General features: G+C 39.5%; 1 protein-coding gene across 2 annotated transcripts in view; it reads right to left on the bottom strand.

Moving 5' to 3' along the window:
* LOC122968028 (versican core protein-like) overlaps window positions 1-23,701 on the bottom strand; it is a 41,478-nt gene that overhangs the window by 10,269 nt on the left and 7,508 nt on the right. Inside the window, exons 4-12 of one of the 2 annotated variants that reach the window (XM_044332936.1) lie at window positions 22,880-23,054; window positions 21,036-21,163; window positions 20,566-20,859; window positions 13,350-13,388; window positions 12,549-13,280; window positions 6,482-6,651; window positions 4,387-5,740; window positions 2,621-2,734; window positions 2,391-2,504 (exon numbers count right to left, since the gene is read on the bottom strand). In XM_044332936.1, the coding sequence (XP_044188871.1) occupies window positions 2,391-2,504; window positions 2,621-2,734; window positions 4,387-5,740; window positions 6,482-6,651; window positions 12,549-13,280; window positions 13,350-13,388; window positions 20,566-20,859; window positions 21,036-21,163; window positions 22,880-23,054 (3,120 nt within the window). Of the gene's footprint in view, window positions 1-2,390; window positions 2,505-2,620; window positions 2,735-4,386; window positions 5,741-6,481; window positions 6,652-12,548; window positions 13,389-20,565; window positions 20,860-21,035; window positions 21,164-22,879; window positions 23,055-23,701 lie in introns of both variants that reach the window. The other variant, XM_044332935.1, reaches the window with a different exon arrangement.

Raw genomic sequence — 23,701 nt, 5'->3', positions numbered from 1 at the left:
TTTGCTCAGTTTGGCCAGGCGAAGTCCAGGTTGTTCCAAACTTCTTCCATTTAAGAATTATGGAGGCTGCTGTGCTCTTGGGAACCTTCAATGCAGCAGAAATTTTTTGAAGCCTTTCCCAGATCAACACAATCCTGTCTCTGAGCTCTGCATGCAGTTCCTTCAACCTCATGGCTTGGTTTTTGCTCTGATATGCATTGTCAGCTGTGAGACCTTATATAGACGGGTGTGTGCCTTTCCAAATCACGTCCAATCAATTGAATTTGCCACAGGTGGATATCAATCAAGGTGTAGAAACATCTCAAAGATGATCAAGAGAAATGGGAGGCACCTGAGCCAAATTTTAAGTGTCATAGCAAAGGGTCTGAATACTCATGTCAATGTGATATTTCAGTTTTTTCTTTTTAATAAATTTGCAAAAATTTCTAAAATTCTGTTTTGGCTTTGCCCAGTTTTAAAATAAAACCATGTAGCACAACAACTTTGTACTCTAGTGGAGGATGTTTGCAAAATTAACTGTCACTCTGATGTCCTGTTATTAGCAGTAAGCTAGGCTATTGTTGTTGTCTTTGCTAATGCAAGTGGAGGAAACTAGAATATTGTACGGCCTTGAGATGAGATTGCCCTTTTACCTGTTGTTTATTGTTAAATGTTGTTTATTGTCCTACCTGATGTTTGTCCTACCTGTATGGTGTATCCCTCCTGGGGGATTGCTTAAGTATTTCGTATGGTATCGTATGGTACCGTATCGCAAGTGCTGAACAGATAATTATGACACCAAACAATCTGAGTAAAGTAAATCACATGCAGAGGGATTTTGGATTAAACATCATAGACTGCTGAATAGTGGTGAGGCTGTCTTAAAAATGAAACTACCTAAAGGCCTGGTCACACCATTTTATTTATTTATATACTTCATTTAACCTTTAACCTTTATTTAACCAGGCAAATCATTAAAAACAAATTCTTATTTACAATGATGGCCTGACAAAAGGCAAAGCCTCTTGAGGGAAGGGGGAAGGCGCTAATAAAAAAAAAAAATCAAAAGTTAAAAAGATAGCAGTACACATCCAAACATTTCCAACACACCCACTACGTACATACAATCACAACAAGCATTACATAAACGACATGCAGTCTAGTACACAAACACCAGGCAGGTGGCTAGCAGACACACAGCATAACGCAATAAAACAACAGAACAAGTAGCATAGGGTAGCATACACAAGTAGCAAAACAGCAGCAGCAAGAGGACAAGAATATTCATGGGACAACAGGAAGCTGAAGACAGACAAGGGTTAGGGAATACTAGTGAGTCAGGAAACAGCTGCATGTATCAGTGAGAATGTCCATAATAGAGTCCTTGAAAGCTGACATGGGGATAAAATTGTCCAGTTGTAGTGTTTTTGCAGATTATTCCGGTCTTTGGCTGCGACCAGCCGGAATCAAGACAGACCCAATACGGTATTTGTTTGGGAACTTTCAACAGAATATGGTGAGCGGAACAAATGTTGGCGGCAGCAGATGCCCACCAGAAAATGTCACAGCAAATATCACCCACATGTCTTCACAAAACATGTGGCGCTAGAGGCTGGTGACATAGAGACTGCTGCAGGGTCAGTTGGTGGTGAACTACTGTAGCTGCAGAGATAACCGCTAACATGCTAGACAGCTGGGATAGTTTTCCAGGCTAACAAGCTTGCTAACTGACAGTTAGCTAACAGGACAATGAGTTCACAGTTTACTCAGAAGATGTATTTGTATTATTGACTCCTGTTTCATAGCTGTCTGAAAACCATTCGTCTGTTGGGAAGCAGTTTATACTCAATCAGAGGGAGTTTAAAAAGTGAAAAGTGCAACACTGCTAATATGCTACGATAGTTTCTTCCATTTTAGACAAAAGCTCGCTGTTTCCTTAAAGGTCAGCTCTGTCGACTGGTTTGCTATTGTTCAATGGCACAAATTCATGTGTCTAAGTCCCCCAAAATGGAACTTGACGTGACAGATTGAAATTAATTGATTTTGGCGCAAATTCCTGCTGTTTTAAGTGCTGGTGTGATCGTGCCTATCACAGCAACAAATCTGAAGTCAATTGCAGAGACACCGCAAATGAATTGAAAGTTAATTGTACTATGTAGATTAACATTAGGCTACCTGGATTGCATTCAAATTAATTTGAGCAAATTCTGTTAGTTTCCATTCATTCCAACTTCCAACGTTCCAACTCCAGCATTTACTTCAGTTAGTAAAATGTTATCATAAGAACGAAGGCCAAAACGATGAAAATAAGACCTAAGTTATAATAAACCTCAATTATCCTTTAATTATTTGTCTGCCAAAGACTTCAATACTACCTTGGTTTTGTACATTTTCACTCAGAAGCAGCTGACCTTGTTCACAGAGCTCTCCTGAGTAGCTGGGCAGGCAGAGACAGGTGAAGGAGTTGACTCCATCCAGACAGGTGGCTCCATTCAGGCATGGGTTAGATTGGCACTCATCAACATCTGCAGACACACAACACAAGCCTTATTATTATTCCACATCACTCATCTGTCATTATGAGGTCAATATGGTTTGTTCAACAAGAAGACATGGCTCTGTGTGCTGTGCGTATACGTACCTGTTTCACAGTGCTGCCCAGTGTATCCAGGTGCACACACGCAGATATTTTCTGCTCCTTTCTTGTAGCAGGAGCCTCCGTTCTGACATGTACTGATTGAGCACGGCAGGAGATCTACGCAAAGGACATGATGCAAAAGGAAACTCATTAAAATCACACTAGTGACAGGGTCATTAGCAGTGCTGTAATGTATTGACTGTTCATTAAACCCCTCATCCCTTTTTTTAGGTTTTGCAAAACCAGAAACACAAAAGCAAGGTTTGTTTGTCTGGTCTAATGTATGCTGAAAACTTGAGCATGCCCACTAACCAGCTTACTATCGACATAGTAACCAAGCGTTACCTCCAAAGCCACGGAGCGTATAATTACCTCTGCCCTGTTTACACTCCAACAACTCCCTGCCTAACTCGAGATAGTGTTAACATTTATCAAGCACATTGGTTAGTCCTTTGAAACACTTTCACTTTGAAACATAGTGTTTGAAAATACAAACAATACAGCTTAAATCTAACTAGCAAATTTTAACATCTTAACTACACTTTTATTCATACTAACAAGCTCTACGTTGCAATAAAAGAACGATGCTGCTCCTTTGTTTCCGTGTCTTCCACTCGGTGATGATGCTAACTTTTTGCCTGGTTAGCTTTAGCCTCAGTCTAATAGCATGATGTTATATATGTAGCCATGAAGTGCAAATTTAACACCCTTTTAAAAGAGTTAGCTGGAAACAATAAACAGTCAGCTGGAGACATTTTTTAACCATTAATTAGCAAAGCATTAATTAGCCATCTAGGTATAGCTTATAAAATCTGCCAGCAACAAAAATGATGGACATATAGAAATGAAGAGCTGCTTTTGTTTACTTGTGACCTCAGAGGACTGATGTTGGAAAAATTACAAAAAAATTCTATAGTAAATCTGCCACCGTATTTACTGTAAACTGCATATGTGCTGTGCTACAATGGAAAGTTTGACAGGTGTAATTTTAACTAAGCAGTGCGGCCTAGTGAAACTCAAACATACGGTTTCTGATTTCGCTTATTGGCAAAGTTTCAGCCACAGAGAGAAGGGAGGTAAACCACTAAAATAAGCTACTGTGGTGTTTACACTAGATATATAATGATTAGTTGATTAATCAGTAAGTATAGTAAAATTAATCAGTATTTATTTTGATAATTGATTAATTGTTTAAGTCATTTTTTTAAGGAAAAATGGGAGCCATTTGTTGGTTGTAGCTTCTCAAATGTGAGGATTTGAAGCTTTTATAAGTTATATACACTCACCAAGCACTTTATTAGGAACACCTGTGCAATCTAATGCAATCAAGTACAACAGCTCTGTATAAAGCTTATACATTTTCAGTTTTTGTCGACATTGTCAGAAAGGAGATAATTCTACATTAGGTCATAGTGGGTGGTGATGGTGTACTGGAGTGCATTATATTAAAAAGTGTTCCTAATATTTTGTCCACCCCATTGACATACATCAGGAGGGCAAAATATTAGACACACTTTTTGCTCAGTGAGTGAACATGATCATAGTCAAGTTAATATCTTTGGGTTTTGGATGGTTGATCTGACAAAACAAATGATTATAATTATTATGGGCATTTTTAATTATTTTCAAACATTTTATAGACAATTGAGTTAATTGATAAAATAGTCGGCAGATCAATTGATAATGAAAATAATCATTGTAACCCTAGTTTACACCATTTACCTGTAAGTATCTAAAGAATAAAACCACTAACAGTGGACTTCATGTACCTCTAAGATTCACAGTGCTGGCCTCCACAGAATGAGATGAGTCAGTGCCCGTCTGTGGTTTCTCTGTGGTGAGGGTCTCCTTGGGTGCCTGAGGACGTGACTCCACCAGATGAGGCACAATTTCATAGTCTTCAAAATCTTCCTCCGGGAGAGGGGTGGCATCTGGGTCAGGGATCAACACCCACGGGGGGATGGAGTGGTTGCTGTGGTCGAAGGTATACAAGGGTGATGTGGTGGGAAGTGTTGGCTGGCTCACATACTGCGTGGAGCTTGTGGTGGTCTGCTCCGTCTGGTCCCTGTAAGTCTCGGTGGGGTGTGTGGTGTGGTCATCGAGGGTTGTAAGCACAAGCTCGGTGGTCACAGCGGGATGTTTCTTATAATCTGTGTAAGTATGGGAGGGCAGTGTGGAGGGTTTTAGTGTGCTAAGTGCTGAAGTTATGTCCTTAAAGTCTGTGGTGAGTGTGGTTTGGTCTCCAAATGTCACAGCTGCCACAGCTGGTAAAACAGTAACAAAACCACCCTGTTCCCCAGAAGCCTCCTCCTCCCCCGACAGCTGCTCTGCACCTGAACCTGTTTCTGTGACCGCGTCAGCAGGCGGTGAAACCATTGGGACTTCTGTAACTCCTTCACCCATTGGAGGTTGAGGCTCCTGTGGGTGAAGGATAGAATAAATTGGGGATAGTGTGCTGGTAAACCTGGGTATTTCTGGTGGGTAAACATCTTGCCCTGAAGCCTCGTCTTCTCCAGAAGCAGACCCTTCAAAGTCTTCTGTCTGGGTCTGTGTGGTGGTTTCTTGTGACTTTGTGTCTGGGATAAAAGTAGGAAACTCCGTTCCCCCGATTTCCGTCTCATCAGTCATCACTACCAAGTCAGAGCTGTCAGCTGGGGTGGGCGAAGTGCCCTCAGAGAGGCTTGCAGAGCCTTCTGTGGTCTCGTAGGTGACCCCATTAGTGACAGTCTGGGAGACACCGGGGAGAACCGGGCCTGATGGCGTGGTGGATGCTGGTGATGACTCAGGAGATGTATATGGGGTTGTGGTGGTGGTTCTTGTTGCTGTTTGATCATAATGAGTTTGGGCTCTCTCGAAGTCCATAACTACATCAGAGACTGTGTCAGCCTCCGGGAATGAAATTGTAACTATATCTAGGTAGGTATCTGTAGAATGAGTGACTGTATCACTGCTTTCTTCTGTGGTCGTCTCCTCTGGGTGGACTTCTATGACACCATAATCAAAAGGAGTCACGCTCGCCTCCTCATTCCCCTCTTCTTCTTCCACCTCTTCTACCCGAACAGGAGTGGCCGTCTCAAACTGATCCCCTCGGGCTTCCTCTGGCAGCTCTGGCTCCAATGTCACCTGGATGGATCAGAAAAGTAGGTAGATGAGTACACAGAGCCTATATAATCAATAGATGGACTCTGGTCCAGATCCGGACCAAATAACAATGTACTCCATGTCGGGAACAAAATTTCACATCACCTCACCTTTTTCGACTTTTGAATAAACTGTCCAAAGTTATTGTCACGTCAGCAACTGTGCAAAGCGAGCAAATTTCCTAATTGACTGTTAGGAAGCTTGTTAGCTTGGGGCGTTATTTTTCCTTTTCAGTTTAAATTATTATGACATTTCACTTAGTTCCTGAGAAAATCATGTGTTCTCATTTTGGCGGACGACTCTAAATACCCATGAGCCTCAACCACTGTTGTTATGGAGAAAAAGCCAGTCAGAGATGTTGAATTTTGAATAAAACATGGTGCCATAGTCAATAATTCATCCAAAATTAACCCAGAATCCAAAATTAAATTGATTTAAGTTGCAGGATTTTTTTTCTAGTTTTCTCAACATAAACATTTAGCTCTGTAATTGGAAGTTTTAAAGTTATACATTTGTTTTTTTTAAGAACCAGATATTTTCTAACACAGTTGTTTATCTTTTGCACTGACGATTCACCTGGGTATTCCTAGAGCTCACCTGGGTATTCCTAGAGCTCAGCATACTGTGGTATGAGTAATATGCTATCATATTTGATATAAACTAGGGCAAATAAAAGTAATAATAGTGAATTATCTATTAAATACTCCAGCATATGGACCGTACCTCATGCTTTCCATTTACAAAGCTGACAGTTGGAGGCAGGCTGATGGGAGACTCGAGAGAGACGCTGTCTCCGCTGGTAATCTGTGAAAGGTCAGTGATCTGGGGGAAGAGGGACTGGGAGCCATCGCTGCCGATCGCAGGCTGGTTCAGGATATCCAGGATGCCCTGAACTAGAGACAAACAAGACACGGACAAATAAGAAACCAGAAAAGTTCAAAGGTCAAGTACAACAAATAGAGACAATGAATATATAGATAGAAAATATATAGATAATGGTGAACCTTGAAAAGATTGGGATGTGCCAAAGATAAAGGGTGTTGAATATCAGTGTATTGTAAAGCCATTTGAGGCCAATTTTGGATAACATAAATTTAACTGGCTTGACATATAAATGAATCATCTAGGCCTGGGTATTGGTATAGCGCCAATGTGATACCAAAGTATAGTACCCAATAATACCTTTCTTGACACCTTACTTTGAATTATATAAACATGTTTTTCTATCAAACCAATTCACTTCCCTTTCACTTGTAAAAGGACAGAAAAATCCTGCACACTATCAATCACTTGTACTCACTTTAATCACAGCAATGTTTCAGTCCTCAGACTTTCATCAGGAAACTTCCCTGAATGTAGTCGCTCGAAAGAAAATTAATCTGCAACTATTTTGATAATCAATTGTCTAAATCATTTTTCAAGTAAAAGAAAAAAAAGAAAGATTCTGCTTCTCAAATGTGATGATTTGCTGCTTTATAGACGAAGTCAATATGATAATCGGCAGATTAATTAATAATGAAAACAATCATTTGTTGTAGCCTTAAACTTCGAATGTTAAATGTTCTCTAAACACAAACAGCTGAAGTTTGCATAAATAAAATTAGCTAAATTATGATTTCAATCAAGAAATATCAAATTAAAGAAAATGTAAACAAGGCTACAAATCTGATCTGGCATAAGCCAACTTTCTGTATTGGACATTTTGGTTGGCATCAGTACTATATTGACGTTTGACACCCCTAAAGGAAATTCCTCTTTCTCGGTTGGACGTCTCAGTTGTTGTATTCCAGGATCCTACAGCAGCTCATATCTGATGTTGATTAAAACGAGCCAAAGTGCATATCTGGAATGGTTAATAGTCAGGAGCCTGTGTTGGTTATGATTAAGGTCAATCGGTGCCAGAGGCTGCACTCAAACAATGCACGCTTGTGTCTCTTCATTAAGACTTTATGGTGCACATGGAAGCTATATCGTGGGAAACGGAGTAAGAATGTGCAAAAACATGCAAAACATGACGCAAACACTGAACTGAGTTTAGATATCTTGTGTGAGGACAAACAGAAACACATGCTGTGACCAGACTGCCAGCTCCTCTTTGAAATGGACAAATCTAACAAGTTAACTTGCGTTAGCTGCAACATGTCGCCCAAAGTCAAAAAAGCCTCTTTGTGACTCGGAACTTGATACCAAAAGAAACAGGAAGACTTTTCATCAAAACAATCAAAGCTTCAATTTTCCTAATTTCCTCAAGACGTGGAAACAGTGAGTCGGTGGGCCTCTCACTAACCAGCGCCTGCTTTATGTGATGATATATTACCTCTGCAACAGAATACCCCTTCAACATTTCAATAATAAACACAGCTCCTGGAAGATGGCACCACTTGGCTAGCGGGTAACAAACACATGAGCGCTGTAATTTGAGTGAGTGTATGAGGGGTGTGTGAGGGGGGTTGGATCAGAGGTGGATTTAGTGAATTTGGGGCCAAAGGCAAACCAGGCATGGGGCCTCCCTCATATTGGTATTAAGAAGGTCACTGATTGACATGAATCCAATAATTTAACTAATTTCTGCTTCTCTGACACGAACTGTTCACTGGATCAGACATCAGGTGTTTTTCCATCCACCTGTTTTTAGTCTCATTTTCAATTTGTGCATAAAAGAACCTGAAGTGGAAAAGCCATTTTTTTAAAAAGAGTTTTTACGCTTGACTGAGTGAATAAATGATGATGTACATGAAACGTGTGACTTCAGTGTCCCTAAAAAGAGGAAAACATCAGATATGTGTGGAGCGATGAGGAGACTGTATGGTTTTCCATCATTTGAGCTTTGACTGCTGCTCTTTTAATTACATCATCTCGTCGTGTCCTCTTCTTCTGCGATGGTTTAATAGCACCGACTGCAGAATTAGCACCACCAACTGTTTATCCTCTAATAATCACAGAACAGTAGTGGATGGAAACACACATTCATTTGTATTTACTTTTGACAATTTTCTGGAAATTCAGTGAAAATGTTCTCTACATTTGGATGGAAATCTGGCTATTGGTCCTGGTTAGCTTAGCTTAGCATAAAGACTGGGAGAAGGGAGGAAACAATGCAAATAAACTGATCTCCCAAAATGTTGAACTGTTCCTTTAAAAATGCACTTATGAAAATAAGTAATATGAAAGTACAACTAACACCATTTTGAAGCTATGGTCACACCATAAAGTGACTTGTCCATGTGAAATAGGTTAGCTGATAAAGTGACTACTGGCAGGGCTAGTTTTTGCAGTAGCTGGCAAGCTAACTGCTAACTCGCCAGCCTGTTAGTCAGTCATAAGCCTCTCGATCTCATCATTTCATCCAATAAAAAGTTAGTGAAAAGTGCATATCAAGCTAACAAGCTTGCTAACAGGACAATAACTTTAAACAGTTTATTCAAAAGATGTTTTTGTACCATCAACTCCTGTCTCGTAACTGTTTGAAAACCACGTCTGTTTTGTGGAACAGTTTTTACTAAAGTAGCAAAGTACTGTAAGTTCTAAACTTAAAGGTACAGTTTTGGATGAGTTAGATGAGAAGATTGATGCCATTGTGTGTCAATCTGATACCATTCTGTACCATATCTGCTTGTTCATTGAGCAAAGTAGGCAACTCCCTGAGGCCTCCAACTACGTGGGATGCTAATAGCTAATAGCTAATAGCTAAAGATGATGTCTAGATATAATACATATAAAATTCACCCCTTTGTTGGTGGCAATTATGGATAGAATATGAGAAAAAGGGCCCCCAAGAACACATGAATGGCCCCTCTTAGCCACAACCCATCCCCTTGCATCACTTGTGAATGTTTTACATCTTTTCTATATATGAACCGATGGTGATGTCCTCAAATGTTTGTTTGAAAATGTTTCTTCCATCGTCTTTTATGTACTTCTAAGGTTCCTCTTAACTTGTAATGTCATGTAATTTGCTCCATGGTTTGAATTTTCCCCGTTATTTCTTTCCAGTCGTGGATGCACGGACATGATTTCTGTAATCATAATTTAATTATGAGTTTCAAAGCAATAATTCTTAAAATTCATTCTTACACAGAACTTCTGTTGGTTTCTATCAAGTAAAAAAGTTCTACATCCAAAACAAAAGGCTTTCCAGTATTTTCTTCCCAGAATGTGTTTACCTTTGGGCAAAAACGAAAAAATATGACTAAATGAACCATGGTTTTCACCACATCCTCTCCAACATTTTTGTGTCTCTGACAAATTATATTTAACTTGATGAATCTGTGGCTGAAAGCAGATCCTGAAATTGCCATCATACCGTCAAAGGAAACCTGTGGTGCAGGTTATATTTTCTATATTCTGCTTAAAGAGCAACTTAACAGCAACTGAAAATCTTGTTTTTGCTGAACTCTAGTGGTTTAACTTCTCACAGAAGTGTACACCATTAGAAGCTATTAGACTTGTGAACAGCCACAGTACAAGAAATGATCAGTTTATCCTGTGTATACACTGATAAATGCACTTTTGACACTTCTGACATAATATCTGCCTTTTGTGGTGTCGGATATTGTTGTCCAGCTACAGACTCGCCACTGGCATTAATCCTTGTGTATTTCAGCTCTTTCTATAATTGTCATATTTGTATTTTTTAGATTATTTTTTATGTGTGTAAATGAATTGTACTGTTTATGTGTACTTCTTTGCAAACTTGCTTGCCTCAAACTGTCCCTTTAGGGACAAATAAAGTATTTTGAATTGATTTGAATTGAATGAAGTTACTCTTTAAGTATTATGCAACTGTATTATAGAGAAAATGAACAAAAATATAATAAAATTGTTAAGATAGACTTGGTATCAGAATATACTTAAAAAAAAAAAATCAGGAACCAAAAAAGTGATTGGGTTTGACCGAGCCCTTTGACTTTCCAACAAGAAAAGTCATCTGGCTATGGGGCCCTCTGAGCCTTTGGGCCCTGGTGTCTGTTCCTGGTGGGGCCATTCAGTAATCAATCCATGGTGGTTATACAACTAATACAGACAAATGTAGTGAAGGGAAGTAGGGAGAGTCTAGTGATTAAATTCTTAGTTAAAGCAATTCAGACAACTCCCTGGAGAAAAGCAAATTAAGGTCAACAATTTGCGGTTTGTTACCAGCTCTTTCTACAGATATTTGGACCTGAAAGCTAAACACACAGCTCTTTAAATATGCCTTGTAAAGAGAACAGATGCTAATCACTCCATCACACCAGCAGTGTGTCTTCATGAAGTGAAAGGTGAAGAGAAAGCTCTGATAAATTTGACTATTCATGAGGCTCTGCTGCTTTCCCACTGGAGACACTGTGATGTGTTTACAATATGTTTGCTACAAAATTGGCCGAGCAGCGACGACTGACTTCATCACTTTCCACATCTGGCTCTGCAAACAGCATGTGTCTGTGTGTGAGAATCTGTCAGGATACAAGCAAATACTAACACAAAGGTAACAAGCCATTAGCTGTTTCCTACGGAGACAACAAACAAAACCAAATCAGTAATGTAAAAGTCCGTGGCAGCACAACATAACAAACATGAGGTCATTCTGAAAGATAAACGTTCGTGATGAAAGACTGAACAGTTTTGAGGGGAAATGTGAGACTGTTTGGGCCCAAAGCACAAAAGGCTTGCGAAAGGTGCAGGGAGGAGGGGGTGAAAGATTACAGCACACATAAGTGGAAATATGGATATGAGTTGTAGTTCAGTTGAGGTTGGAGATGTTGAACAGAAGACTAGTATGAAATACTGGTAACTGTCTGCCATCTTTCTACAGTAATCACACTCTAGAGGTCATAGTTAGCTTAGCTTAGAATAAAGACTGGGAGGAAACAAAGCAAATAAACTGATCTCCCAAAATGTTGAACTGTTTCTTTAAAAATGCACTTATGAAAATAAGTAATATGAAAGAAAAGTACAACTAAAACCATTTTGAAGCTATGGTCACACCATAAAGTGACACTCGCTCGTCCATGTGAAATAGGTTAGCTGATAAAGTGACTACTGGCAGGGCTAGTTTTTGCAGTAGCTGGCGAGCTAACTGCTAACTTGCCAGCCTGTTAGTCAGTCACAAACTTCTTTATCTCACCATTTCACCATTACACACCATTTCATCCAATAAAAAGTTAGTGCATATCAAGCTAACAAGCTTGCTAACAGGACAATAACTTTGCAAAGTTTATTTAAAAGACGTATTTGTACGTATTTGTCTGTCTCGTAACTGTTTGAAAACCACGTCTCTTTTGTGGAACAGTTTTTACTTCAATATATGAGGTTCAATAAAACTGGATTGTGACACATAACTAATAAGCTACGATAGCTTCCTCCACTCCCTCAAAGATCAGCTCTGGCAAGACAGCTTGCTATTGGTCAGCGGTGCTAAATTGTGTGTCAAAATTGAACAGATTTACTTAATTCCACTGGAATTAATTGAATTCACCTTTAAATCTTGTGGTTTTAAGTCCTGGTGTATAAAAATTAAAACAACTTTGTAGCTTTATCAAATTAACTGTTAAATACTTGCAAATTACTCAGAAAATTTCCAGGAAATTTACATAAAATTAAGGGATCTGTAAAATAAAGTATATTCTATGAATATTTAAAGCAACTGAAATCTTGATATCAGATCTTAAGTCACAATATTTCTCTTGAATATGATATATTTTAAAGTTCAAGTTAAGGAAAAACATTTGTATTTTAAATTAATAATAGTTTAATTCTAAAAACTAAAAAATCTGTTTGATCAAGACTGCGTGGATCAGATTTTCTTGCTCACCTGTTTGATTCTTGGCGTGCACATTGACGATGATGAGGTGGAAAGGTGGTTTTGCTGATTCTCCAGGAATGGCCGGCGATTGGTCTAACGTTGTTGTAGTGCCAGGTGTGACGTCCTCTTTGAAAACCACCGCAGGTTGTTGTGGCCCCACCTTGCCACTCTCGGCTGGGAGGCCTGACGCTGAGGTGAAGACCCCTTCTAGAAGCTCTGATGGTCTGGATGTGGTTTCCATCGATGTAGTTTTTATCCCCGGTTCTGGCCCCAGGGTTATGCTGTCCAAGGCAACTTCTACAAGGTCTGATGGTCTCGATGTTGTGTCCATCCCCAGCTCTGATCCTGAGGTGGTCTCCGGAGGCCAGCTAGGTCTCGACGTGGTTTGTGTCGGGATCACCTCTGATCCCATCTCAGCCCCGCTTGAGCTGTCATCGCTGCTGCCTCCCTCCTCGCCGCCGCTACTCTCACCCTGGCCTGATGCCGCTGAGCCTCCCTCCTCTCCCTCGATGGAGATGTCGAGCTGTGAGGGCTTTGGGCGGGTGGTGGGTAAAGGCGGGAGCAGCATGGGGTAAAAACTGACTTCTTTAACCTCAATGTCGTCTAACATAGGAGTGGGAGTCATAAAGGCTGTGGTGTAGTGGGAGGTGGTGTGGGGGGCTCCATGTTGGTCTGGTGAGGCTGTTGGTGAATATGTGACAGGCTCTGGTCTTCTTGTTTGAATTTCAGATCTTTCTGGGTCTGAGAGAGGCCCAGGTGTTAGAGTGCGAGGAGCGTTTGCTGCACTGTCGGGGTTGTACGCAGTTGTACTCATCAGTGGATTCGCAGTCGTCGGTTCTGGTAGTTTAGCTGTAGGATAAGGGAACAGAGACAATGAGAAACTAAGAGAAATGCTGCCAAAGAGCAACGTCAAGCAACCGTTTTCAAAATAATTCATTTGATCCTTTCCTCTATGGACTCATTACTGGTTATATGGGTTTGATTTTCTGACAACAAGGCTCATAAATGCAATGCTTGTCATCAGCTAGAGGCTAAGGCTCGTGGGTATTTTACTATTTAGAGCTGACAGCCAATCGTCATAACAAACTGAAGGAACAAAGTGGAACTCTTAGAATCAACAAAACTCTCAATTGGTAAATCACAGTGGGGAAATACTTGCTGAACCAGCAGCTCTTTGCAAATACTGACTTCAATGAACGTCACTTCTTCTCTATCAAAGTAAATCATGTTTTTTTATACTTTTTCCACTTTATCCACCTTATTCCCAGTCCCATGACTCAACATTACTTCTTTTACTGAATTGGCATCTGTGAGCGTTACTGTTATACCTTTTCTTAGAGATTTTGGGGAAATAGTTGGGAAATATGCTTATTTGCTTTCTTGCAGAGAGTTAGATGAGAAGACTGATACCTCTCTCATATCTGGCTGCTAAAAAGATTAGGATCATTATAACTGCGATTAAGCTTTCTTATACTTTGTTTTTGTGCAGATTAAACAAACAAGATATAACAGTGAGTTTTAGAGGTGCTGGCAGGTGATTTTGTTAGCTTTCCAAACTATTTCTAGTCTTTGTGCCAAGCTAAGTTAGCTGGCTGTAGCTTCATATTTACAGACACAAGAGTGAAATAAAGTGAATGACAGTATTTAATAGAATGTTAAACTTTTCTTTAAACTGGATCATACCTCTGCTTTGTACTACTGAGGGATGGGCAATAACAAAATAAGTTGGCTTAGCATTAGCTAAGTGATGAGGGCCTTTGATGCCCTGACTTGACTCTGGCCCCATTTACACCTGGTATTAATGTGATCTGTATTTGGATACATTATCTGGATAATGACATGTGCGATCAATGGGTCTTTTCATTTAAAACCGGTATTAAAATGTGTTTTTCATTTTCTCAATTGTGCCCACATTGTGATCAGATCTCAATATGCAAGTTAACTGGACAGACTTGTCAACAAACACAGGTCAAAGGACACTGCTGCCACGACTGTCATTCATTTCTAAATCACTGTTTTCGAGGAACGACTTCTAGCTGCTGCTACAACTTGTAGTTTTAGCGGAGCTTGCTTTAACTGGCAGGAAAAGGCAGAACTAGGTGACCTTTCAACTTACTGGTGCTGATTTTTTTTTCTTATGAATGTTGTACAGATTGCATTTACACCTGTTATGATCCGATCACAATGAGAGCCTGAACACCTCCAAATGTGTTCTGACTGATGCGATCAAGTGCATTTACACCTGCATTAATGCGTGTTTTCCCTTATCCAAATAACATATCCAGATACAGATTGCATTTCAATGCAAGGTGTAAATGGGGTATGTGTTTCTGCTTTGAGATAGATAAGGTTCTGTCCTACCTCTTTTAAAAAAAAACATCTGACTTTATGACTATGGAAGTACTGATGAGTCTAAGAGCTTTACTGATTGTTCATTGCTTCATCGTCAGTAGCAACAGGATCAATAAAGTAGCTAAATATGTTATCTGAGGCCACTTCTTCAGGTCATCATCCCTTCCCTCAGTAGCAGAAGGCAAACGTATGATCACATTATCCTGTTTTAAAGCTGTGTTCCAACATTACTTATTTTTACCCAAAGAAAAGGGAAGATAAGTGTAGCATATCGCTAACTCTCATTAACACTGGTTCAAGGAATAACTGGAAGTCACACCTATAATTAACACAAGGTATCACAGGACTATGAATAGGATGGATAGGTTGCTGAGATTTCTTTCCATTTTGTCATTGTATTATTATATTTTCATCATTCTTCCCGTAACTAATTTCATGAAAGCTCAAGTGACTGAAATGTTGAAATTCTGATACCCATGACCACCATATTATGGTCTAGTCATGAGTTGATCCTCAAATATTAGTTGCCCAAGAATGACTGCAACACTATTTTATGGTTTCTGCCCAAAACTACATTCTGTAACTTTGATATATGACGTTAATAATAATAATGGCAGCCTAAAGAGGTCAGAAATCAATCAAAAAATGTTGGAAAACGCTCCGTCACTATGTTAAGTATACACAATTTGTCATCATTGGGCTAAAACATGCAAAACATGAGCTTAGTCCTTTATAACAACAGTCCAGTCAAGCTAACATCACTTATATCCAAGAAAAAATGTTTACAGAATGAATCAGTATTTTCATGACTCATTAAAAAGAAAACTGTGCTATCTGGAAAATGCTAATCATGCAGCTGTCAGACTGCCGTTAGCTTACAGCTGGCTATAAAAGGAAATGTAGCAGCTTTGATTTTTGAAACATGAAGTCAACTGTCAGAAAAACACACATTCAGGCCTGGAAACTGTGGTTGTCTCAGAAAAATAACAGTTACAGGTCTGAACACTGACAGAAAAGCTTGATTTTTAGGGAGCAGAGATTTTATGAGCTAGCTAACAGCATAGGTGGAAAGTAACTAAGTACATTTACTCAAGTACTGGTACTTGTACTTGAGTATTTCCATGTGATGCTACTTTCTACATTTCAGAGGGAAATATTGTACTTTCTACTCCACTACATTTATTTAACAGCTTTAGATACTTTTCAGATGAAGATTTGACACAATGGATAATATAACAAGCTTTTAAAATACAACACATTTTTAAAGATGAAACCAGTGGTTTCCAACCTTTTTGGCTTTTGACGTCTTACAAAAAGCAGTGTGTAGTCGGGGTCACATTTCACATGTCTATGAGTTGTTAACAGCTCCACCAAATAGTGATTTTTCCCTCTAAACTTCTCACATGCTTTCATTTCAATAAATGTTCAAATGATCCAATATTTCACCAAACATCAAAGATTAGAGAAAAAGTCCAAAAACTGAAAACAGATTTGTGTATCAGAACTTTGTTTTTTCTTCTTTCCTCTCCCATTAATCATCTCACGACCCCTCAGATTTATCTGCTGACCCTTTGGAGGGGCCCGACCCCTAGGTTGGGAACCACTGGACTAAACTAGCTAACTGTATATAAAGTAGTGTAAACTAGCTCCACCTCCAGCAGCTACAACAGTAACATGCTGCTCTAACACTGATGCTTCACTATTAATAATCTAATGATGTCATATATAATAATATATCAGTCAGAGGGACCAAACCACTACTTTTACTGCAATACTTTAACTACATCAAGCTCATAATACTTATGTACTTTTACTGTAGTAGGATCTTTCATGTAGGACTTTTACTTGTAATGGAGTATTTTTACATCGTTAATTGGTACTTTTACTTAAGTAAAGGATCTGAATACTTCTTCCACCTCTGGCTAACAGACAAACACTCACACTTTAGTTCTTTTATTTGAGAAAATACACAGTAGCCTTTTACAGTGAATTGGTTTCTCTCTCTGAAGCCTGAATCCATCTTTTCTTTCCACTTTACTCTAAACATGAACTATTTACAATTCTGAATGGTCCATAAGGGTTTTGTTGTAAAAGCTCTTCAGACTAGCCTGTGATGTTAGCAAAGATTTGTATCTCATTATGATGGAATATATACCATATGAGAAAAGACAGGAAATAAGCCCCCAAAACACACATACAATGCTCTCCTTTGTGTGAGCCTAAGTGCTGAGTTCATATAGTTAGTATCTTGGGAGTAAGCAGCAGGCTTTGAACGTCGCTGACATAATGCTTTAATAAACGGTACGTAATTGACTCCCCTCCGTCCTCCATCCCTCCCTGCTGGCTGTCAGGGGCACGTATGGATGGACGGGTGGGGTGTTTAGGTGGAGTTCCCTTCTTCTTTTGTTTTTTTTCCTCTTTCCCTCTCTTAATTTTCCACTCTTCCTCCCATTCTTTCCTCTTTCTGCTTTCCTCATGTACATACCCAGAGGTGGAAAGTAGATTTACTTCTTTACATTATTTTATACTTCGACTCCATTTCAGTAGGAAATATTTTACTTTTGGCTCCACTAAAGCTATATTTACTTTTCAGATTACGATTTAAGGATTAAACATTCTGCTTTTTGTGATTTTTGTTATTTATATACTGTTATGATGTTGGGTGTTAAACGTGGTCAAAGGTCCAAAATTTGAGAGTAATGTATGCTCCCTGCAAGAGCCCAGGTTTCAGTCGCCTTGACGCTCCGTTTGCAGAGTTTTTTCTACTTTCATCAGCTCATCGTTGTCTTGGTTGCTAAGGTGTTTCCATGTGTTGTTCACGTTGTCCGCTCTCATATTTCAGCTCCAACATGTACGGATGGATTTGAGAAGTTGATATTTGGAGAACAGAAGGAGAAAAAGAAGTGAAATCCTGCTACTATAGTTTGTTTACGTAGCCTCCGGAGCCGGAGGAAGCTTCCTGAAGCTGACCAATCAGAACAGTTTGGGCTCATCAGGAGGGCGGGGCCTTAAAGAGACAGGAGCTAAAACGGCCTGTTTCAGACAGAGGCTGAACTGATTAAACTGCTGATTTTCTGGAAATGTGGTTAAAATTTATGCTGCATATGAATGGAAAACTGACTTATGAGTTCCACTAAAAGAGAGATTTCTACTCTACACTCTACACACTCAGATGGTGTCAGTTAAAACACTGTTTGACGCCCAAATAGGTAATAAGTTTTCCAAGTCCAAGTCCAAAAAATGAATATAAAATTTGTGTAGCAGAACTTTTTCTCTTCTTTTCTCTCCCATTAATAATCTTGCAACCCACTGGAGGGGCCCCGACCCATAGGTTGGGAACCACTGGACTAAACAAGCTAATAGTTAAAACTAAGGCTTTTAAGATTATCTTCTTAACTAATCAATTAACTACGTTGTCTTTAAAATGTCAGAAAATTGAACACAATTGATCACAAATTCTCATATTCAGGAGGCTGGCACAAGCAAATGTTTCACATTTTTGCTTGAAAACTGACTCTAATAACTGATTATCACAATAGTTAAGATTAATCAATTAATTGTTCCAGCTCAGTCTCCACTTTGAGCAGCTACAATAGTGAAATGCTGCTTAAACATTGATGCTTCAGTATTAATAATCTAATAAAATCATACAAAACATGTACTTTTACTTCTGATACTTTATGTCAATTTAGTTTTGCTTGAGTAGGATTTAAATACAGTGCTCTACTTGTAACAGAGTATTTTATATTGCTGTACTTTTAGTAAAAAGCACTTTTTCCACCTCTGCAAATACTAAAGGTGTTTATTGCCGATCGGCCAGCAGACTCCGGGGATTAGCTGTGGTCTGGTCTGGTCTTTCGCACCGGGAAGGAGACCCTGGCTGCATGTTCAGCCCTGCCCAGATATGATGTCATGTGTTTGGCGGGCTGCAGCCATCTGGCCGGGCCGGGGTCTGTCCTCATACTGTCACTTAACTGTGCGTTAACTCTCTCCTGCAGCTCTGCCACTTTGCTTAACGCATGGCAGGACCCATTACACAGCTTTCAGCCTCAGAAAGTACCTACACACGGCCAGACATGTGACTGTTTGCAATTATATCATCTGTAAAACATCATTCTTGAAGAGTATAATCGGTTCCCTCATGCTGCAGACTGAGCTGACCCTTCTTTTTTAAAGGTTTTGAGTGTTTGTTAATGATAATGTCACTTATGGGAGATCTGTAATCCCCCTCTTTTCCGTGTTTTCCTCTGTCTTTCTGTCTGTCTCTGTTGGGCAGGGTCCAGCTGTGAAGCATTAGGGACATGTCCTGTTTCTGCAGTATCTGTGTTACAGTGCATGAGTTGGATTTTCCCCCTCATAAAAAATGTGCCCCACCATAAACATGGCAGTGGGAGTTTATTCTCCTCTTGTTTGGGTTCGAATGCTGTTTGTTTTCCAGTGGAGTCCTCTCTGTTACCACTTCTGTATGCTTGGCTGCTTTTTAAATGGCTGCAGATTGTGGTTTGTTTGTGCTGCAACACACCTCGGTGTTTGTGTAGCTCGTGACTTCGCTGATCAAATGTGTCAAGAGATTTAGACACTCGGACGAATGTTTGCATCAAGGCACAGCACTGACCCACATGTGGGTAGATGCTGAGATGATGGTCAGTTGCATAAAGCATCTTGAGGTTGTTCTGGATGGTTTATAAGCTGTGGACAGACTTGAAGACTAGCTGGAAGCTACAGAGACTGGATAAACCACAGATTACAATGACTCCCTTAAAATTCACAGATTTGTTTTAGTCCAGGTGGCCAAAAAGGAAGAACAACATAGATGTTCTTGTATATTAATCTAAAATATAACCCTAACCCCTAAACCTAACCCAACCCTAACCCTTAACCCCTAACGCTAACCCCAAACCCTAACCCTAACCCTAATTCTGCAATCTGTGCAGAAAAGGGAAAGATAAAAGCATCAAATTTGGATGCAATGGCAGATTGAGAGATGAGGACAACACAAACAATATGACCATCATACAGTGATCGGCCAGGTGTGTTGAGGTGAGAGAGGAGGCGGGGTTTGAAGTGCAACACCATGAACATCTTCAAGGAAAGACTGTCTGAAAAGTGTTCTCCGTTTTCAGGCTACCGAGAAATGTGTCCAGGAGATCCTCTAGAAGCATTTATATGCTGAAAATAAAGACATCAACTGTCATCAAAATAAGTTCCAGAAACAAAATGTGTTCCAGTTTCAACAGATGTCTTTTCTGTTCTGTGCCATTATCAACTGCGCCAATAATGAACTGACACTTTGGAAAAGCCTCTGCTCCATGAAATTTGTTTGACTTTCATAAATCTGCATTCATTCTGAGCAGCATGCCCACAAAGGACCGACCAGGGGCCACTAAAGACGGAGCGATCTGCCTACACGGGTCCAATGGTGACCCGCCTGTTAGCTTGATGTTATGTTTCTTGTCTGAAATTCCAGTTTTACAGCATTTATGTGTTTGAGATTTGTATGAAATGATGCATTTGCAGGAGTTTGATGGTTTAATGAGCCACTCAAAACAAACAGCACTTTCAAATCCAGACTGTGGAGGTCAGAGAGAAGCTACGATCACGTTATTTCTGCACAAAACTTGTGTCATAATTGACTGATTTTGCAGTAGAGGAAATGTGAGTGTTTCAGTCTTACCTTTGAAGCAGAAAGCTCCGTGTCTGTCTGTGGGATCCGGGTAGCCAGTTTGGTTTTCGAACTTGTAAAGTGTGCGAACCCCCAGCTGGCCTCCTCCACACTGAGGCCTGGGGACGGTGACGGGGTAGCGGGCGCTGCCGTCAGACAGCCAGCCGTAGTCGCAGCGGTCCAGCCCCGCTCTCCAGGCTGCGAACAGCTGACCAGGTGAAGCCAGCACAGCATCATGCTTCTCACACTCCTCTCTCGCCTGCTGCAAGGTGAGTTTATCGCTGATGGGTGGATAGAAGACCTCGCCTTCAGGCAGGGGACAGAAGAACCAAGTAAGTCAAAGGTTTACTACAAAACTACTTCTGTTTGTGTACAGATTAAACAAACAAGATATAACTTGTTGATTAGTGGGCTTTAGAGGAGCTGGTAGGTGTATTTTTGGCTAAAGACATCCACACAGAGATGATTCTATGTGCGTTTACCGTCTAGTTTGTCTACGTAGCAGTACACGTCATATTTCTCTTTGGGGTCACGGAAGCCGTATGTTCTCACTCCTGGTCGGCTCATCAGATCACCGAAACAACCCGGACGAGGCTGCGAGATCGGATATCTGAAAAAACAATAAAGGCAGCATACAGAATTTCAGCGTTTGGAAACAATCTTCTGCTTATGAGGTCATTTCTATCAATATTTCAGTCCTAAAAAAACAGAAGTGAAACAATGAAACTAGAAAAAAATGCACGTTTCAGCACTTTTTTGTGAACAGTTTGAGATATTTTTATTGCACACAGATTTTCATCATTTGTTTTAAGAAATTCAAACTTTAAGAACTCAAATTCAGATAAAACATAGCTGCACACTCGTCACCTCAGTGAAATATGAGTGATTCAAGCATTTTTTTATATTGGGAAGGTTTTTTGAGTTTGTTATTGGTGAATAATATGCCAATCATCTTTTTTGAATAATCATTAGTCTATAAAATGAGACACTAGTGAAAAATGCTGTACATAATCTCCCAGAGCCCAAGATGTAGTCCTCATATTACTAAAAATATTCAATATTTCTCAAATTCTCACATTTCAGAAGCTCGACCCAGAAAATACATGGCTTTTTTTTAGTCGATCAACTAATTGATTTGCTGGAAATCACATATCAAAGGACTTAACAGTCAGGAGCCCAGTTGAACAGTGAAACTTGTTTTTCTTGCTGTAATCATTCCTCCTGTTCATACTGACCATTAGAAGATCCCTTCATAATGCACTTACAATGGAAGTGATGGAAGACAAAATCCACAGTCCTCCTTCTGTGCAGAAATGTATTTAAAAGTTTATCTGAAGCTAATATGAAGCTTCAGCGTCCAAATGAGTCAAATCAAGTAGATATCTTTCAACGTTACAGTCTTTTTAGTGTCAAAGTCCCTCTTTTTGTTACTATACTTCCACCACAGCTCAACAGGGAAACACTGTCTGAGGAAACACAAAGAGGGAATTTGATGCTAAAAAAGACTGTAAATGTGTCAGATATCCACTTGATATGACTAACTCAGACTGCTGAAGCCTCATATAAGCTTCACATCAACTTTTAAATGCATTTTTGCACAAAATGTGGATTTTGGCCTCCATCACTTCCATTGAAAGCACATTTGAAGGATCTTTTAATATCCAGTATGAACAGGAGGAATGATTACAGCGAGGAAAACCTCTTTCACTGTTCATATGGACACCTGACTGCTGGTTTAATATGATTTCATCTAAAATAGCAGAACACACTGGGATTATTACAAGATGCATAATTTCAGCACCACATTGTGTTTATATGACCCTTATATAAGTTACTGCAGTATAGCTCAGGTGAGTACCCACAATGCAAAACTGCAAAGGATTCATCAACTACAGAAAATATTTCTTAGATGATTCTTATTTGATTTTGTGTAGGATACAGAAACCAAACAAAATCCCTTTTTGTAGGGTCTGACATTCTCAATGTTTTCAAAATGAATAAACTTTAGGTTGTTTAGTTTATTTATTGTTATTTCAATAACACTCTGCCGTCTTTCTTTAATGATTTGAATATATTTAGCATTAATCACAACTGTGAAACCAGAAACAGTCATCAGCTTTGGCTGCATTTTCAACAACTTCAAACACCCAATTTACAATTATTAATGTGGGGCCGAGAACCTGTCCTTCAGTTCCCAGTAATTTTGTAAACTTTTTCCCAACATTAAGAATGTTTTCTTTTCATATTTTATCTTCTATTTCAATATTGTGCAAATCAGTTAATTGAATCTGTAAGACTTTCAGTACTAAAAATTCAGTGCTCGCACCTGACTGACTGGTCGGCGATCCAGCCTGCGTCACACTGGTCCAGGCCGTCCTCGAAAGCAGCGGTGAGTTGTTGAGGTGTAGCGATGGAGGCGCCTGCAGCGCGACATGCCTCCACTGCCTCAGGAAAATCCAGAGAGTAGCGGCTGGTGCTGGACCGGTAGTGGAACACCACACCTGGAGAAACAACCAGTAAAGCACATTAGACATGGTTATCATCACCTTCAGTCCACAAACACTGAGAACGGACTTTTCAGTGAAGGAGGAGACATCTTGTGTTCAGCAGGAAAACGTTAGAAATCAACAGTATTTACAGATTCATAGATTCAGATTTTGACATGAGGAAGATGGTGGAGATTAATTTTAAGTATTTTAAATGGTTAAAGTTGTTTGCCCAAATACAAATACGTTATTCGGCAAAGCACAAATAGTGTTTTTTTTGTTGTTGTTGTTTTTGTTTTTTTTTTATTACGAATATTCGTTTCATACAAATATTTTAAAAATTATTTGTTTTCGGGAAGAAAAAAAAACGTTAAATAACAGCACACAAGTCGGTTACATCGCTCCCAAGGGAACACTTCATGAACAATTATTGTAACACTTTAATTTTCTAAAATTAAAAGCGTAATTTTGCTGCCTCAACAAATACAGATACAAATACAAATACTGGGCTCTCTGCACATCCCTATATACTATACTATACTATATATTTATCTATATTTATATGTCTTAAAACATGTCTACAAGGGATCTTTGAGGAAACACTCCAATGTTTCCTTGTTGGTTGTTAAAGATCTGCATTTTGATAAATTCAGATTCAATTC

Source organism: Thunnus albacares, chromosome 18 (assembly GCF_914725855.1).
Source record: "Thunnus albacares chromosome 18, fThuAlb1.1, whole genome shotgun sequence".
In the NCBI taxonomy this organism is placed as follows: Eukaryota; Metazoa; Chordata; class Actinopteri; order Scombriformes; family Scombridae; genus Thunnus; species Thunnus albacares.
This window is presented reverse-complemented; position numbering and strand designations above follow the sequence as displayed.